The sequence below is a fragment of the Cyrtonyx montezumae genome, unplaced genomic scaffold (assembly GCF_038088225.1).
Source record: "Cyrtonyx montezumae isolate F1298 unplaced genomic scaffold, pur_monq_1.0 scaffold_11, whole genome shotgun sequence".
NCBI classification, from domain to species: Eukaryota; Metazoa; Chordata; class Aves; order Galliformes; family Odontophoridae; genus Cyrtonyx; species Cyrtonyx montezumae.
Genome location: NW_027071837.1, coordinates 3,406,622 through 3,423,210, shown reverse-complemented (window position 1 = coordinate 3,423,210; position 16,589 = coordinate 3,406,622). Strand labels below are relative to the sequence as shown.

General features: G+C 52.3%; 1 protein-coding gene across 1 annotated transcript in view; it reads left to right on the top strand.

Moving 5' to 3' along the window:
- HS6ST2 (heparan sulfate 6-O-sulfotransferase 2) overlaps positions 1-5,875 on the top strand; it is a 98,846-nt gene extending 92,971 nt beyond the window's left edge. Inside the window, exon 2 of the mRNA XM_065729399.1 lies at positions 3,243-5,875. Within this exon, the coding sequence (XP_065585471.1) occupies positions 3,243-3,942 (700 nt within the window). The 3' untranslated portion in view covers positions 3,943-5,875. The remainder of the gene's footprint in view (positions 1-3,242) is intronic.
- The last annotated feature ends 10,714 nt before the right edge of the window (positions 5,876-16,589 follow it).

Sequence of the window (16,589 nt, the reverse complement as noted above, 5' to 3'; positions counted from 1 at the left end):
AGAGATGGGGGAGAGGTGGCACAGATGCACTGCGTGAGTGTGGAGTCCTCTTCCCAATGGAGCAGACAGCTGAATGCAGGGAGCACAGGGAGCAGTGGGTCTGGGAAACAGCTCTGTGCAGGGGGTACCAGGAGCAAAGGGCTGTCACACAGCTCGGATTCCTGATGGACATGGGGCCAGCCTGCTTTCTGGGCTGCCTGCGTCTGCTTTTGTTCTCTGCTGCGTGGGCACCCAGCTCAACTCTGTGAGAAAGCTGTACTTGCCATGAGCACAACTCTAAGTCTCGGGCTCTGAAGCACAAGCTTCAAGGAATGGGCAGGAGCTCCACACCCCCTTCTTAAGGCAGCAGAGGGAACAAACTGCTATGTACAGAGCTAAAAATAATTGCCAAGCTTTGAATCTGCCTCCCAGCTGCAGCAGGAGGATGCTGTGGGCGCTGGTGGCCGAATCCAGCCCTGGTGCAGCTCTGGCTTGTTGGCACATTAAAGCTTTCAGGACTTTTTGAAGCTCAGTTCAGATGAACTCGTAGCAGCATGGCTGCTTTTTGGGAGCTGCTGTGATTTCAAATTTGGATGAGCGTGGCTTGGGGCTAACCCAAAAGCCAGTGTTGCCAAAAGGGATGGTGCCTTTTGCAGTAGAATTTTAACAGCAAAACTGATGAAGAGGAGAAATGCTTAAAACAGCTGAGATTGACCATGTGTCTCAAAAGTGGGATTCAGCTGGGAACATACAGCGTGGCCTAAATCAGTACAGCCCTGACCTGCTTGCAGGATGCCGTGCTGGGGCCTGGCAAGGCTCGAGCCCCGTGTGGGGCATCCCATAGGCACATGGTGCTGCAGGGAGCCCAGGCACTGCCACCCCTCTGCAGAGACAAGTGAGCAGCCCTGTGCAGCTGCCTTCAGCTGCTCACCTTTGACTTCTGTGATGGCTCCTGATGGAGGGACTTGCCTGGCTGAGGACATCAGCCCCCCGGAGTGACGGTGCTCCATTAGAACACAATTTCTTCCACCGACATACATGCTTTATCCATTCTTCTGTTTTTACAGCAGCAGCCAGGCAGGGCACTTTGTCATTGCCGTGACCAAAGAGCACAAAAGGAGAGAAGCTGAGGAATTGGAGCTATGATAAGATGCTCAGTGCATCGATCTCGGCTTGAGATTTGTTTCCCTTCTTGTGTGAACCCCCCATTGATTGCTGTGATGACCTCAGATGGGTCTGTGGCCACCTGGCTCTGCCGGCAGCACCCCGTGGCCCCATCCACACCCTTGGGCTTTGTACAGCAGAGCTTTGCTGTGGCCTCTCCAGTCATTTGCAGTTTGTTGCTGTGTGTTACACAAAGGGCATGCCCCTGCTATGGCACCAATTTTTTCTTGCTTAAGAATCATGTCATTATCTCAGTGCAGGGTCCCAGTGAACCACATCCAAGGGCGAAGAGTCCTGGCAGGTGTTGAAAGAAGGGGTTTGAACTTGCCTTGCCCCTGTGTGCCCGCACTTTGCAATGACACTTTTGGGACAGAAGTACCTTTCCTCTGGGCTGTGGGCCGAGGCTTTGGCTCACCTGGTGTGTTTGCAACTGCAGTCAGAGCTCTGGGAGCCAGGTGAGCCCATGGGTGCGTGGCCGTGCTGGTGGCTGTGTCCTCACTTTCCAGACAGCAGGTGCCACCGTGTCCGGCCGCTGATGCCTTCCTGGGCTGCTCAGCTTTATTTGGTTTGCTGCGTTTATTGTGCTTCCTACTTGTTTAATTATTTATAAGCCTGAGTGCCCTCCGTGGGAAGGGGAATGGCGACTCTCTGCGTTTCCTTTTCCCTTGTGCTATTGGATGCCTTCGGTGCCTCTGATTCACTTTCGGAGACAGTTTTCTGTAAAACATTGACATCTAGTGGCTTTTCTGCCGAAGGAAAAAGCAGGGATCAGGAACAGGGCTGCGGGGTAGTGTCACTCGGAGAGCAAAGAAACATCCCATTTCATGTTTCCACAGCGCTGAGGACACAGCCATCACAGCGTCCCTGCCTTGGAGGAGTGGGTTTCCCAGGCAGGGCAGTTACTTATTGAGCTTCTTTAATTCAGTTTCCTTAAGCAAATTGCTCTTATCCTGGCAGCGTGGTGGGGTGGCCTGTATCTCCTGGCTGCTGCGTCACAGTGGTGCATACAAGTTCCCCATGTGCCACCGTGCACCAAACAAAAGCCACTGCTTCCCGTGGGCATTTTTTCTGTTAGAAAATGCCATAATGCGTTGTTTAATTTCCTGTTATTTACTTACCTCTTCTCTCTCATCTTTGTATCAGATAAAAGCAGGTAGATGCAATGGGATCTGCCTGGGCTCCTCTGCATGTGAGTGCGAGGAGGTTGGGGTTTCTGCAGACGCGTTATTTATCTGGCTTGGGAAAGGAAATGTCCTGTGGGAAATGCCCTCCTTGCAGGCATAGCACTGCTGTAGGGCTTGCGCAGCTGCTCACCCCAAACATCACACGAGCAGCATTTTGCAGACAACATTAACTGGTCAAGACACCACACCTTGTTGTCACGTGAAGCTCCCACGTAACCAGGGAGCAGCCTGCACTTGCTCCCCTGGAGATATGAATGGTGTGGCCATGAGCAACCAGAACTGCCAGTGCCCTGCTTGGGTGGGGGCTTCCCCACTGGAACCATTCTGTCAATGCTTCTGAGGTCATTGAGTTATGAAATTGTTTGAGTTGGAAGGGACTCTTAAAGGCATTATGGTCCAACTCCCCTGCAATGATCAGGGACACCCACAGTTCCATCCGGTGCTTAGAGCCCTGACCAGCCTGACCTTGATTATCTTCAGGGAGGGGGCACCCACCACCCCTCCAAGTAACCTGTGCCAGTGCCTCACCACTCCTATTGTAGAAAACTTTCTCCTTACATCCAGTCTAAATCTCCCCTCTTTCAGTTTGAAACCGTTTCCCCATGTCCTATCAAGAGGTCGACTCTTGAAGCACCCAACATGGTGGGTAGGCCACCACAGAGGGAAATCTGAGGTTCCCTTCTGTAGTGGTAAGGTTGGAAAAGGCCTCTAAGATCCCCAAATCCAACCCACCCCACCCCCACCGTGCCCATAACCGCGTCCCTCAGTGCCACATCTCCACAGTTCTCGATCTCCTCCTGGGACAGTGACTCCATCACCTCCCCTGGGCAGCCTGTGCCTGGTGATTTTGAATGTTCCTGTGCCTCGTGCTCAGGGAGCACAGAACTCACCGCTCTGCCTCTCTCCCCTCTGCAGGAATTTCTACTACATCACCATCCTGCGTGACCCCGTCTCGCGGTACCTGAGCGAATGGCGGCACGTGCAGCGAGGGGCCACGTGGAAGGCGTCCCTGCACGTCTGCGACGGACGCTCGCCGACCACTGAGGAGCTGCCCAGCTGCTACACGGGGGACGACTGGTCGGGCTGCTCCCTGCAGGAGTTCATGGATTGCCCCTACAACCTCGCCAACAACCGCCAGGTCCGCATGCTGTCCGACCTCAGCCTGGTGGGGTGCTACAACCTGTCGGTCATGCCGGAGGAGCAGAGAAACAAGGTTCTGCTGGACAGTGCCAAGGAGAACCTGAAGCGCATGGCCTTCTTCGGCCTCACCGAATTTCAGAGGAAGACTCAGTATCTCTTTGAGAAAACTTTTAACATGAACTTCATCTCGCCGTTCACGCAGTACAACAGCACAAGGGCCTCCAGCGTGGAGATAGACGAGCAGACTCAGCAGCGCATCGAGGCCCTCAATTTTTTAGACATGGAATTGTACGATTATGCAAAAGACCTGTTTTTGCAGCGCTACCAGTACATGAGGCAGAAGGAGCACCAGGAGGCGAGGCGGAAACGCCAGGAGCAGCGCAAGATCCTGAGGGCAAAGCAGGCGCACCTGCGGGAGCAGGGCGAGAACAGCTCCAGCACTGACTACCTGGGGAACGTGGAGCGGTGGCGGTAGGGGAACGCGCTCAGGACACCGAAAGCAAAGCGGGAAGAACCCAGCGCCCACATCGGAGCCGGCGGTAGTCCAGACGGAGGACGCTTCCGGATGCAAAAAGAGGTTTAAATCGTTGCCTTTGCAGTTGCCTTCGCAGTAAATGTCGTACTGTACGTGGAACACTTAATCCTAGTGTGTAATTAAATTGTCCTTTTTAGGTCTGTCGGATTATTTATGGGAGACGGGAGCCAAGTGAGCTCATCGGAAACGGTCGCTTGGACGTTTATTTAAAGATAAATAAATAAGTCCTTCAATTAGTCACGAATACAAAACGGGATGCTGGCAAATGTTTATGATGCTCTGCTGAAATCGATCTGGGAAACAGTCTCATTTCCTAACAAGGAGCATTTCGCATACTCTCACGATGCAGTATACGAGCAAAGCCTTTTCCTTTTGATTTGATCTTAATTTTATTTAATAATGGGTTTTCGAAGGGCACCGACTGATTATGGTATTTACCCAGTTAATGAAGGGAACAGTAAAGGTCTGGAGAAAAGTACCAACTGGTTTTTTGTACAATATTGGCTTTTAAAAAGGAGTAGAAATAACTCGTCTAGTTACATAAATATTAAAAATCTGAAACTTCTACCTGCCACTGTTCAGAGTTTTCAGCTCGGTCTGTCTCACGCTGAAGAAAACAGGGCACACTTTTCTGAGCTCAGTGCCCACGGTACAGACACAGCTCCCCGAGCATGTCAGGGAGTTCAGCTGTTCTGGAGGAGTCACATCCTCGTGTTTCATAAAGCCTTTTCCATACTACAGTCTCGTGACAGTATCTGACTGTCAGTCCTTCTTACCCATTAGAGTCCATAATGCTGAGCTGATCATTCCTTAATAATTGGTGATATAAACTAGATGAGGTCGTGCTGCGGCTCTTCGTACGGCGCCTATAAGAAGTCATAAAGCTCTCTAATCCCAGCAATATTATAAAGAGAATTGCTCGACTGAACAAGTAGATTTAAACTTGAATTAGGATTTACTTCCAGTAAATCTTTGCTACACGGTATAAAAATAGGGCTTTTTTTTCCTGTGCTCTCGAGCCCTTCTTAGTGCCGACAGGTTGGCGATGAGTAGAACCATGGGAAGAAGTATTCCATAGCCATAGCTGCACGGGATGGCGGGACGGGACGCGGGCGCTGCTGGAGCGGGAGGTGAGGGGCTCCCGTAATCTCTATGCAAAAAAAAACAAGCCAACAAAACAGAAAAAGAAACCCACCTCTGTAAGACTTTGGTCCTCGAGTGCAGGCTGTGCACGTGGGTTGCAGCGCTCTCGAGCTCCGTACCGTCTCGGTCCCGCTGTGCGCGGTGCTTCTCGGCTCTCTTGCACTATCTCCTCCTGCCTGTAATAGCAGATCAGCAGAGAGGGGCACGGAGCAGGATGGGGCCCAGCTCCGTGCTCCAGGCCACATCACAGCCTGGGCAGACCCCCACCCCATGGCAGCAGCGGGAAAAAGAGCGTCGCGTCACGTACAGCAGTTTTTTGTGTTTGTATTTTTTTATTATGACTATTATTTTATTAAGAACTGCAGTTGCCAATATGAAGTCTCGGTTGGATTTTGGTTTTTGCCCGGGGGGGAAATAAGTCACTCTCTAAAATGAAAGGCACTGCTGTGAACAGGGCTGAACCGGGAGCGAGCTGAGGGCCCGTTGCAGAAGGTGCATTTTGTTTTCCTGCTGTGGTGTGCATGGTTTACAGCCACTAGTTGCATTTCCTTTGTGTATACTGTTAATTGTATATAGAGGATGTACCAATATAAGGATACCGTTTTGTCATAATCATATCAAGTTCTGCTGATTCCCACTGTAGATGCTGTCTAACCGTGTAGATTTACAATCCACTGACTTTGATTGTGTAATTTAACAATAGAACCGATAAATAAAACTTAACTGCAGTCTTCTGATTTCCCTCTGATTCTTTCCTCATCTGAAGATGTGCAGTTCACAATGAGCACTGATTTTGACACAAATTCAATAGCTGTTGACAGGCAAATACGGGAATTGATGATCATGGCTTTTCTGACGTGTGTCTGAACTGCAGCCCCTGAGAGCAAAGCAGCTCAGCTCTCTGAACTCCTGTTTCTCTCATAGGACTGCAAATAAGGTCTTCCTCGCGAGGGTGCCTGTGAGCAATGGACTCTGATGATGAGCCCCACAGCACAGATTTGGGGACCAGCAGCACAACATCCATTTTCTCAGCGAGCAGCAAGATTTCTGGTGATGAAGTTTGAGTTCTTGAGAACTCTGGTAAGGATGAGTTCAAGGGATGTTTAGGCCAAACAAAAGGTGAAATTTCAGAACACTTTTTAACTTCCTTATGTTCTCCATCCCATAACGTGGTGCTGTGCCATAGCCACAGCCCTGTGCTGTTACTTGCATGGAAAGCAGCATAGAATACTTGAGTTGGGGCCACAGAGTACAGCACACCAGGGCTCTGAGCAGGTGGGTGGATGGTCCTACACCAAGCAGGAGATGTGTGCTCTCTGGGGAGAAACTGGGAATTTCCCCTCCGGGCATGGCAAGCTGGGAAGTGTATTAATAGACATCATTACATTAAAATAATTGCTGTGGAATCAGCAAGCGCGTACATAATCTTTAATGCCTGGGAAATCTCACACAGTTTCAAAATAATTAAAAGTGGGATTAATCTCGAAGCCAGACAATGCCTGCCTAATTACTAATGGATAAAGCAGCCGGAATGGCCATGCACTCTCAGCTCCTTGCCTCCTCTGAAGCCGATCCTCTCTGAACCAGGGCAAGGTGGAGGCCAGATCCTGCACCCTGGGGAGGTGCAGCTATGCGTTATGTTGTGCACTGTCCTCTGAGGCTCAGCCTGGGGCTCAGAGCCCTGACCTCCTGTGTAGCCATCCTCTTGCACAAACACAAAATCAATGCAGCTTTGCTGTCACAGGGCTGTGGGCACAGATCTTGGCAGCAGGGGTTGCTCTGCAGCAGGAGGAGGCAACAACCCCGCAGTGCTGAGCACTGCACCGTGTTCCCTCCCGGCTGTGCACACCACCAGGTCCCATCCCACATTGTGGCAGGCACAGATCCACATCACCAGTGCCTTTCTGTCTTTTCCTGAGGTCTGCTTTTGGGTTGAAGGGTGATGTCAGGAGCTCCTGTTCCCCGTTCCCAGCGCTGTTGGTGCAGTCATGCCAGGAAGATGACCTGTGCTGCTGCTGCTTCTGTGGGCAGTGTGTTTGCTGTTGGCATTGCCCTATTTGATGTCATCCTCAGAGGTTTTTATGGACACATTTATTTTGATTCCGTAGAAAAATGTCTTCCCCAGACTGAAACGCTGCCCCTTTTAGGCATAAGGAATGGCAACAGCAGTGAAGAAGTGTAAATCTCTCCCAGAACTACACACACAGATGTGCCACGGGCAGCTCTGTAGCTCTGTTTCCAACTCAGGGAGAGGTCATTGTCCTCCCCAGGGAGAGAGCCAATGGGTGCATGGCACAGCTGTGCGGGACCACCGACACATCCTGGTGGGACCATGCTGTGCAACCAGAGCGCCCATCTCCCCACTCTTCCTGGAGCAGAGGAGCAGGAGGGGTTCCTGGCACTTATTTCATTCCTTTGGCTCTCTTCAGGAGAACAGCTCAAGTCATTGCTGAGTCCTCTCCCTGCTCAGATGGGTCTTCCTCAGCTCAGATGACTTTTTTTTTTATGGCTGAGAGAATGCTGCATGGCTCCTGCAGGAGCCAAGCACTGCTGCTGAGCTGTGACTGCTCCTGGGCCTTTTGGGGATGTCGCTGCCCATCTGGAAGGAGTCGCGCCAGCTCTGTGTCAAGCATCACATCGATCTGAAAATTACTTTGATGTCTCTTTAAGGCAGTGCAATTTGCGGCCCTCTGCGTCTGTCAGAGCGCATCTCTCTCTCGTTTCCCCATCGCAGGGCAGAGGGGTGGCATTATCTGGTTTTGCCGCATTGATTTGCTATAAGCAGAGAACTGTGTTATGGATGGGGGGAGGAAACTTGGAGCAGAAGCACTGAACTCCCAGATGGCCCCAGAAAGTCTGGAACTGTGCCCTGGTCCCAACCCCTACAGGAGAACGTTTGACCCCATTGTTGTTCTGTCCTGACGCTGCAGAGGGAACACTGGAAATTAAGATGTAAAGGTGGCTCATCCTTTCACGTTTGCAGGCTGCCTTTCCTCGAGGATAACTACAGTCTCTGTGTCTGTACACTCAGCTGTTAATACTGTAAATGAAGAACAATGTTTTCCAGCTTCCTGAATCACTGCTGTCAGTAGAACAAGCATCCCCAGCGAGCTGCCAAGGAACGAGATGAAAGAAATCATTAATTTCAGGTTGCTGGTTTGCACAGAAGGGAAGGGTTTGCACCTGAACCTTAATGGAGCTACAGAATGGTTGGGTATGAGGAGACCTCAAAGTCCACCCAGTCCCACCCCTGCTGTGAACTGGCTGTTCCTCAGCTCAGGATGCCCAGGACCCATCTGTGGCCTCAGGCAGCTCCAGGGATGGGGCACACACAGCTCAGGGCAGCAGTGCTGGGCCTCTCCTTCCTTGGAGCCTTCTCCGTCCTTCAGCTGCCAGCACTGGGTACAGAACAGGAGCAGCTCTTCGCTCCTCATTCACTCAATGGTATAGTCACACCTTTGGCTTTAGAAGAAATGCAAAGATTAAAAAAAAAAATTACAGAGGAAAAAGAAAACAAAAACATTTGTTGAAGAGATTTATTGTATGAGCTGGCCAAGTTCTGCTTGGTATTCAGAACTGGAGGAAAACAGGGACCTTAATGTTTACATCTGTAGTAATTTAGGCTTTAATTTAGGCAACATAATGCAATCTATCTTCCTCAAGATTTTAATAGCTTCTGTATTATTTTGCTCCATGGCTTCTCGGAAATGCGTGACTCCTCAGCCCAACAGAGGAGCTATTTACTTAACACACCCATTTCAGGCCCCTTCCCTGAGCTCGACGAGGCTGTGTGTGTGCTTATGCATTGTTAATAACTGCAGCTCACCACCCATATATTCCTGAGTGTCTCTGCTCTCCTTGACCGAGAAATGCCTTCGCTCCGAGATCTAATGGAAAGTTCAGCCTTTTTAATTTATTTTCCTAGATTAGACCCAGAAAATAACCTTATTATAATAATATGTAGATTAGTCCCCGAGGAAGATAGGAATAAATGAAAAAGTGATAGGTGAAAATTAGGCCAGAGCTGCTATTACAGAGGAGTCTTTCTGACCTCAGAATCTTCGGGTCCCAGCTGCGGGATGGTGAGCACACAGCCCTCAGTTGTACCGTTTTCGTGCAAAAAGAAATGATAGATTTTCTCCGGAAATCCAAGCGAAGCGCCCATCGGATTTCATCTATTTCAGGTTGCACCAAATCCATCCGATGGACGGGAGCATCTCGCCACGTTCCGCGCTGCTCACACTAGAGGGAGCTCCGGCAAAGCCAACGCAGCAGCAGTGTGTGCCATGAGCCTGTCCCTGCGCCTCGTCCTTGTCCCCTTTGCATTTTGAGTCCGTCAAAGCTCCATGCTCGAAGTGATCCGTGCTCCTGCTCCGCACCAGCATGCTGCATGCATGCGGGGAACGCTTTGATACACCCAGCAGGACGCACTGCCCCTCCTGCATGCGTCCACGATGCAGTTAAAACCTTTGGGTCCGACGTTGAAGCACTGGGACTGATTTTTAGCTCTCCCCAAGTCCTGGGTTTCTTCAGCTGTGTTTCACAGCCAGAGGGTGACAGCAGAAACACACACACACACCTCTCGGAAGGAACACACATGCCTGTGTCCTCCTAAGGAAGTGATGGTAGCATCACCTCTGCAGCCTCATGGAGGTCAAAGCTGCACCAGTACCGGGGAGGCAGTGTCATTTTGCGGCTGTGTTACCGGCACAGAGGTGCAGGAACACAGCCCGTCCCGGTTATCAGTAGTATGTGAGGGCTGAATGACAGCACTCTCGGGCTGTTTGCTGAGCTGTGCTCCGGCACAAGGGCAGCTCTGTTGCAGTTTGATGAGCTGTGTGTGCCGCAGCGTGGGGAAGGGCTGCTTTTTTTTGTCTGCAAGGAAGCATCACTTCTGTTAAGGCAGAAACATTTCCCTCTGAAGGACTCGAGAAGAAAAGCCGAGCAGTGGTCTTGTCAAGGGCTGTTCCACTGATACAACAGAGAACAGGACGGAAGTTTCCTCCTGTCTGACATAATTATTCTCAGCAAAGAGTAGACATCTCCCATTTATTTATTTCCCCCTGCCTCCCAGCTGTGTCAGCTAGTGGCTCTGAGTTGTACCAGGGGAAGTTCGGGTTGGATATTAGGTAAAATTTCATCTCTGTAAGAGTGGTGAGGCACTGGTAGAGATTGACCAGGGAGCGGAGTCTCTGTCCCTGGAGATGTCCCAGAACCGTGGGGATGTGGCACTGAGCGATGTGGGTATGGGCATGGTGGGCTGGGGTTGGACTTGAGGATCTTAGTGTTCCTTTCCAACCCTAATGACTCTATGAGATTTCAGAGGGGCTCTTGGTCTTATGATGCGATTCCCCAGAGGACTTCTCCCCAGGGTAAGGAGCTCCAGCAATAGTCTGGAGGGGGGAAATGGTGCAAAGAGTGTCCAGCTGCACCGCGGCCCTGCGGCTGGTGTGGGGCTCACCCAGGGTGAGCACATGGCTGTGTTTCAGGGATGGAAGGTTGGAGCATCACAGTGCAGGAATGTGTGGCATTTTGCAACCCTTCCCACCCCTTCTGTTCTCCCACAGGGATTAGTGCGCCTTTTGTGAATGAGAAATAAAATATTAGCTGAGAAATGCTTCAACAAAGCGTCTCTGTGTGCTGGGGAGCACATGGGCTGCGCTGCCCAGACACACAGGGTTTAGGGCAGCCATCAGCTTCCGAGGGAGACTGTCATGTGCTCATATGTGGACCAGTGATGCCAGAGGAAGAAACGGGGATTTCTTTGGGAAAGGAAGATCCACTTCAGCAGCAGCAGCCACATTGTGAGCCCACGAGTGATCCTGCTCAGAGGCAATGCTGTAATCCAGAGGGACGCTCCAGGGATGGTGCTCACTGGGGATTCCCTGTGCTCGGGGTACCATTGAGAAACCATTTTTTCTCCTTCTTGGATGCATTTCAGGCTCTCCAAAGCCACAGCTCAGTGCTGAGCGCCTGAGCTGTTTCCTGTGTGTTGTTCCCCACTGCCACAGTGGGTTTAGTTATGAAAAAAGGCGTTGAGGCAGGAGCCGCTCTGCAGCACGATGCAGCAACTGAAAGTAGGAGCTCTGCTTTTATGGCTCTCATACCAACATTTCCTGCTCAGCCGAGGAGCAGCAGCTGTTCTCCTGCTTTACAACACACCAACAGAGCGCATTGTTTTCTGATTTGCCTTTTTTATTACAGCAGCTATTGGATGAGGAGCTATGGAAAAACAGCAGGGGAAGAGCAGCCTGGCTGGGTTCACCCTCGGGACTCGGGGCACTGCATCAGCACTGCTCTGTGGGGTGTGGAAGGGGCTGCAGCACACTTCCCTGGGGGCAGAGCAGCTTTTGGATGGGGCACACAGGTGTATGGGAGTCTGTGAGTCCCCGTGGATGATCCATGAGCCAGGCAAGGGCCTCCTCTGTGCATCCTCTGTAGGAGCACAGCCATCCAAAGGGACTTTTTTCAGCACATTAATGTGAGGGAGCAGGCAGCTGTGTAGGTAGTGGCCATCTTAACCAAGTGGTAATGCCTTTGTCTTTTTCTTTTTTTTTTTTAACACGCCTGCAAATGATTGAACTGATTTCTCCCCCTCTACAGCAGGTGCTTGGGGGAATTGCTTCTTCACCCAATCCTCCTGTAGTTCACAAAGGATTTTGCAAGAGCCTCCTCAAGGTCGCATATCCCACATATCCATGCTCCCCAGGGCTCTCCTCTGCATTCTGGTGACTCGAGTGCTGGTGAATGGAAGGAGGTTCTCAGCCCTCGCTGGGCTGTGCCAACACGCTGCTTCGTTCAGCTCTGCTCACAGCTCAGTCCAGCCCTGTGACACTGCTGTTCCCATCCCAACCTCCCCTGGCAGCAGGAGGGCACGGCAAGAACTCTCAGGTGGAAATTAGTGTCACTGTGGAGCCGGGGCTGGGTCGTTGCTGTCTGTATGGCCAGGCTGGCTTCAGGCTCCGTCCGCAGGGAGCAGCAGTGCCAGCAGGCAGTGAGTCATCCCACTGCCGTGGTATTTGCCAGGACTGGGTGGGGTTCTTCAGAAATGCCACTTCGTTTCCAGAGAGCCATAAATCACTGCCTTCCCACAAGCCTCCGTTCTGCAGATCCCTGTTTGACAGCCGTGATGGGGTTCACAGTTAATTAAAGGAAGAAAATAAAAAATAAAGAGGGCATGTGAAAGCAAAACCCAAATGTCTGGAGCAATTAGCCAAAGAGCAACAGCTTTCACTCATCCCTCAGATGCTGAAAGGCAGCGCACAGCCGGGAGCTCCAGCCCTGCTGCTGCCCATCCTTGGGCCCTGCTTCCCTCCCCAGACATCACCGTGATGTGCCTGGGGACAGTGTGTTCTTCACATGCTGGCACTGCTGCCCGGCTGCTTGCAGAGCCATGCCTTCCCCTGAGGAGTGACTGTGTAGAAGAAGAGCAAAGGTTTGATCCAGCTCATTGCAGAGCCTCAATACCCAATGTTTTGGAGTCTTCTCTGCTGTTTGTGCCTGGCTACTCACTGCCCCTTTTGTCCTCCGGTGTTTTTGCCTTCACTGTGACATGACTTCTCTCGCAAGTCCAAAGAACAAAGCTGCCCTCTCCACGCACTTGGGCATTTCTTCTTTTCCTAACTCAGTTCTGCAGTGCAGATTTATTAATAAAAAATCACAGTGTCGTGCACAGCCCCGCACCATCACATCTGTCAGTGTCCCCACGACGCAGGATGGTGCGCTTGTTCCACCTCTCAGTATCTCTTTGCTTGGAAAGGAGTGCTGAGGTCTGTGCCCTGCTGCCAGAAGGGGTTTGGGTTCAAGGTGTGGCACTCTGATATCTGTCACATGTAGGACCGATATCCAACAGTGACCATACAAAGCCTGAGTGGGGTTGGGTTTTGCAGGGTTTTTGCAGCAGGGCAGTCATGGGAATGTGGTGTAGGAGCCTGGCACTGCAGAGCTGAGTGCCACTGCCACCAGTTGCCACCAGCTATGCAAGGTGAAGGTGTACCTGGAGCCCCTCTACTCCAGGCAAAACCTTCTGCAGAAGGTCTGCAGCAAGGAAATGCAACGTAGCACCAAGTTAAAGAGCAGAGAGCAAGGCAGGAGAGCAGGCAGAGCTTTGTGGGGATGTGAGGGTGGATCTTCTCCTCCACATGCTTTCTTCCCATGGTTTTCTTGTGGTTTGTCACAGCCGTGATGGGAGCTGCAGTGAGCTTCCTCCCAGATGCTCCTTGTAACAGTGTTTCTATATACATATCATCACTGGGACGCAGTGTTTCTGCCTCCATCATCACAACTGCCTGAGGCACTGTGATGCTTTCTGATGGCTTATTTAGTACTAAGGAGCAAAAGGTCCATGGCTCTCCACAGCCTGATGGGGTGAGCATGCTGCGGTGCATAAGAGTGCAGTAGGAAGGACAACAGATCTACCTGCTCCTGCACAAAACCCATTAACATCCCTACCCTCCGGTTTTGTGCCAGAGTCACAAAGCTCTCCCTCTCTGTAATTCCTGCACAGGAGGTTTGGGATCACAGATGAGATGTAGGCTGGGTGGTTGCTGTATGGCCCTTTCTGCTCTCCTGTCCTTTCCAGAAGCATAGAGGCCCAGTACGTTCCCATCCCTTCTCTCTGCAGCAAGATTTAAGGTGCACCTTCACGTTCTTTGCCTGTTCACAGTGCACAGTCCTGTTGCACACCCGGCCTCCAATACAGGCTCTGTAGATCCAGGAGCTAAGTGACCTGCTGTGGTGCTGCTGCTCTCTGCAAATCCCAGCTGAAGTTAACTAGGAGTGGGCACAGCCAGCTGCCAAAAATGGGTGCTCAGAGCAGATCACAGCCAGCCACAGCCAGCAGCCTGCCCCTCCGCCAGCCCCACGCCAACCAGGGGCTGTGGAGTGAGTCAAAACGAGGAGCACCAGAAAATAATAGCCCTCGCATGAAGAAGAACGGTAATAAGCAGCCATTAATCACCTTTCATCTGCAGATCACAGAGGCGTCCCAAGCGCTCGTTAACACGGCCTTGCATTGCAGCATCCCTGCCCCGTAAGCAGCACGGGGCGATGGTTATTCCATCTGCTGGCACACGGCCACGTGTCTTTGCAGGCACCTGCAGAGGGAACTGGCTTGCAAGGCTGGTCCTGTTCCACCCCTCGTGGCTGTGCTGCAGGGCACGGTGTCACTGCCCTCCCGCAGGGCTGGGCACCTCCAGCACACACCCTGCAGCACTCCGAAGGATGTGCCATCAGATTCTGGACAGCAAAACTGTGTTTTGAGCTTCTAGTGAGTGAAATGGAGAGCAAATTTGTGGCTTCCACGTGGAAAATGAAACAGCCTGTGCAATATGGGAGGGGGGAATCGGGCTAAATAGTGTCTCTCCGTTCAAAACATCTCTGAATATTGGTACAATGCCATGTGTCCATGTGGTCGTTTTGCATTGCTGAAAATAGCTCTGCAAAGTGCTGGGTGATAGCAAAATCCTGCCCCTGGCATTGCACTGCTCCCAGCACTGCTGCACCGCACACCAGCAGCTCTGGTGTGCAAAGAAAGCACCTCTGGAGCCTCCTGCTTTGTCCCTGCTACAAGCAGGTGAATTAAGGGCTGTGGAGACTGCCATCTGCTACAGGAGAGCGTTGGAGGAGGAGTGGGACATGAGAGCTGCAGATGACAGTCCCTCACTCCGACTTCTGCATGCCAGAGTCATTTCCTTCGTTATAAATAACCTTGTTTATAACCTCTGTTTCATGATTCAGCTTTTCTGCAGTCAACAGCCGATCGCCCTCAGAGCAGGGCCGCATCAGGTTTCGGGAGGAGGATGCAGCAGGGTGGTGCAGCTCAGGGATGCTGGAAGCAAAGGGCAGTTTGGTTCTGGAAACGGCAGATACCCTCCAAAGCGCCTTTCTTTTTGGTGAGCTCTCATTTCTGAGATCCTAAACTGCCAGGAGCTCTGTGCAAATCCCCACCCATCACATATACCCAGCCAGAAACACCGGTGCCTCATTACCGTGAGCGTGTCCTTGTCCAGGTCTGAAGGTACTGGCAAGCTCAGTTTTCCCGGTTCCTCGCCTTCTCCTTGCCTGTAGGTCAGAACATCAGACATGAGCTGCTCCTGGAGCACTACCAGCAGCACAACTACTGGTTTTACATCTACGGCGAGACTTACTGCCAAGAAATGTCTCCTAGGAAGCCCAGCATGCCCAGTTTTATCCCTCACACTACTGGGCGATGTGTCCCGTGAGCAGCACTGCCCTCCTCGCTTTCCATGCTGCCACTGTAGCACTGTGCCCTGTTCTCTCGCTGGAAAAACCAGGCAGTGATTTTTTTGCTGCTGTGTGGGGCCATGAGCTGACGGCACTGACTGCCCCCGGGTTGTCCCTGCGTCCTGGCTCTGCCTGAGCAGGCAAGGGCAGTTGGTGTCCCACTGTCCAAGAGGGGAAACTGAGGCACAGAAACGTTTCCCGGTGATGTGGGGCCGGCTCTGGGTCAGTGTGCCCTTGTGGCCCCACAGCTACAGCCAAACCCCTGGGACACAGCCCGGTGCTGCCAAGCTGAGCTCATCCTTCTGTTTTGAAGGAGCTAATCCTCTGCCCTTGCAGCAGAAGGAGTTTTCCATAAGTGTGATTTTTATTTTTTTTTTACACGGCATTGCGTGTTTAATGTTTAACAGTGGGATCATTATAGCTTTATTAGCAGCGTGCAATGCGTTTTCATCTTCAACTGACTTTGCAAACATTAACTAACTGCTTTCAGCTCCGCGTCAGTGCGGTGGTAGCTAGGGGCAGTGGTCTGCTCCTGGGTGCAGGACTGGGGCCGTCGACACAGCTGATTTGATTTTCCTCAGGGATCCAGCGTGGTTCTTTGCAGCTCATCCCAACGACAGTGCAAGCGTTTGCGGGAATCTGATGCAGAAGTCAGAAATCAGAGGGGTCACTGTATAAGTGATGCTCATAAGGGTCACTTTGGAGCGGGCCGGCCTGCAGCATCCTTAGGACGCACACCAGGGAGCGAGCTCCTGGCTGGCAGGACGCAGTGCGCCCAGCTCCCGATTTACTCCCTCATCCCCCCCCAGCGTCCTTCACACGCGGGTTGCTGGTGCAAAACGGGAGCGAAAATGCCGCGACAGCTCAGGTAAGAGCCTGACGTGGGGGGGGGGGGAGCGACGGCAGCGCTGTAATCCGGGTGCAGCCGGGTGGGAGATGTGCCGGGCAGAGAACACAGAGCGGGCGGCTGAGGGGACACCGCGGCGGTTCGGGGACGGAGCCGGGGGGGGCGTGACGGCGCCTTCGGGCCGGGGCTCTCTCCGTCCGCCGCCGGCGGAGAGGGGGGGGGGTGCGCGGCGCTCGGCGGGCCGGTTGCCATGGCAGCAGCCAGGCGGCGCGGCGGCGCGCACGGTCGGCGGGGCGCGGCGCGGCCCCGGAGCGTACCATGTGCGCCCGGCGGCGGGAGGCGGCGGAGGGGC